The sequence below is a fragment of the Vombatus ursinus genome, unplaced genomic scaffold, assembly GCF_900497805.2.
Source record: "Vombatus ursinus unplaced genomic scaffold, bare-nosed wombat genome assembly UNPS02007284.1, whole genome shotgun sequence".
Lineage (NCBI taxonomy): Eukaryota > Metazoa > Chordata > Mammalia > Diprotodontia > Vombatidae > Vombatus > Vombatus ursinus.
In genome coordinates, this window is record NW_020947062.1 from 23,231,753 (window position 1) to 23,232,367 (window position 615).

The following is a 615-nucleotide window of genomic DNA, read 5'->3' on the forward strand; positions in this document are numbered from 1 at the left end:
TCTGTAAGCTATAACAAAGAAAATGCCAACCAAAGAAAATATTAGGGATTTTTTTTTCTAGATGATGTGATAAAGACTGGTCTTTTGGGGACCAGTTTGGGGACATGAATTTATGTCCATTTGGTCCCCTCTAGAGCAGGCCTCCTCCTTTGCATCCACATCGTGGTCAAAGAAAACAGGGGCACTTCATGACATAGGTTTCCTCCTTGCAGAGCAGCCTCCAGCAGCACAAAGAATTTTCAAGTCAAAGGAGCAGACAGGGTCTATTATTCCAGCTGCTGCCCGCCTGTGGTGTTAGACAGCCTGCGTTTTCCACGGGGTCCGAGCCTCCCTCAGAGATCGATCATAAGGTAAAGTGGCAAAGAAGGAGTTTTTCAGCTGACAGTTAATGAAGAGCACGATGATAGACACGGACAAGAGTAGGAAGAAGAACAACGCGAGGTAAGTCACCAGGTCTGGCTTGCTTATCTCCCCCTCCTTGAGTGCCCGGGCTGTGGACACGTAGAGCGCAGAGGAACTCACGGGCTTCGGGGTCCCGCTCCCATACAGCGTGCTCGTATGCACCGGGAGCGGGACTTCGGCGGCACTGGTGGAATTGAAGAGTTCGCCATACAT

General features: G+C 50.2%; 1 protein-coding gene across 1 annotated transcript; it reads right to left on the reverse strand.

The window, feature by feature from the left end:
* Positions 1 to 211: 211 nt before the first annotated feature.
* SMIM32 (small integral membrane protein 32) lies at positions 212 to 615 on the reverse strand. Its single transcript, XM_027849141.1, has one exon. It carries the CDS (start codon positions 613 to 615, stop codon positions 295 to 297), a length of 321 nt encoding a protein of 106 aa, XP_027704942.1. The 3' UTR covers positions 212 to 294.

What these genes read in the sequence shown, in the direction of transcription:
- SMIM32 (XM_027849141.1), bottom strand. Translation starts at nt 615, where the DNA reads ATGTATGGCGAACTCTTCAATTCCACCAGTGCCGCCGAAGTCCCGCTC.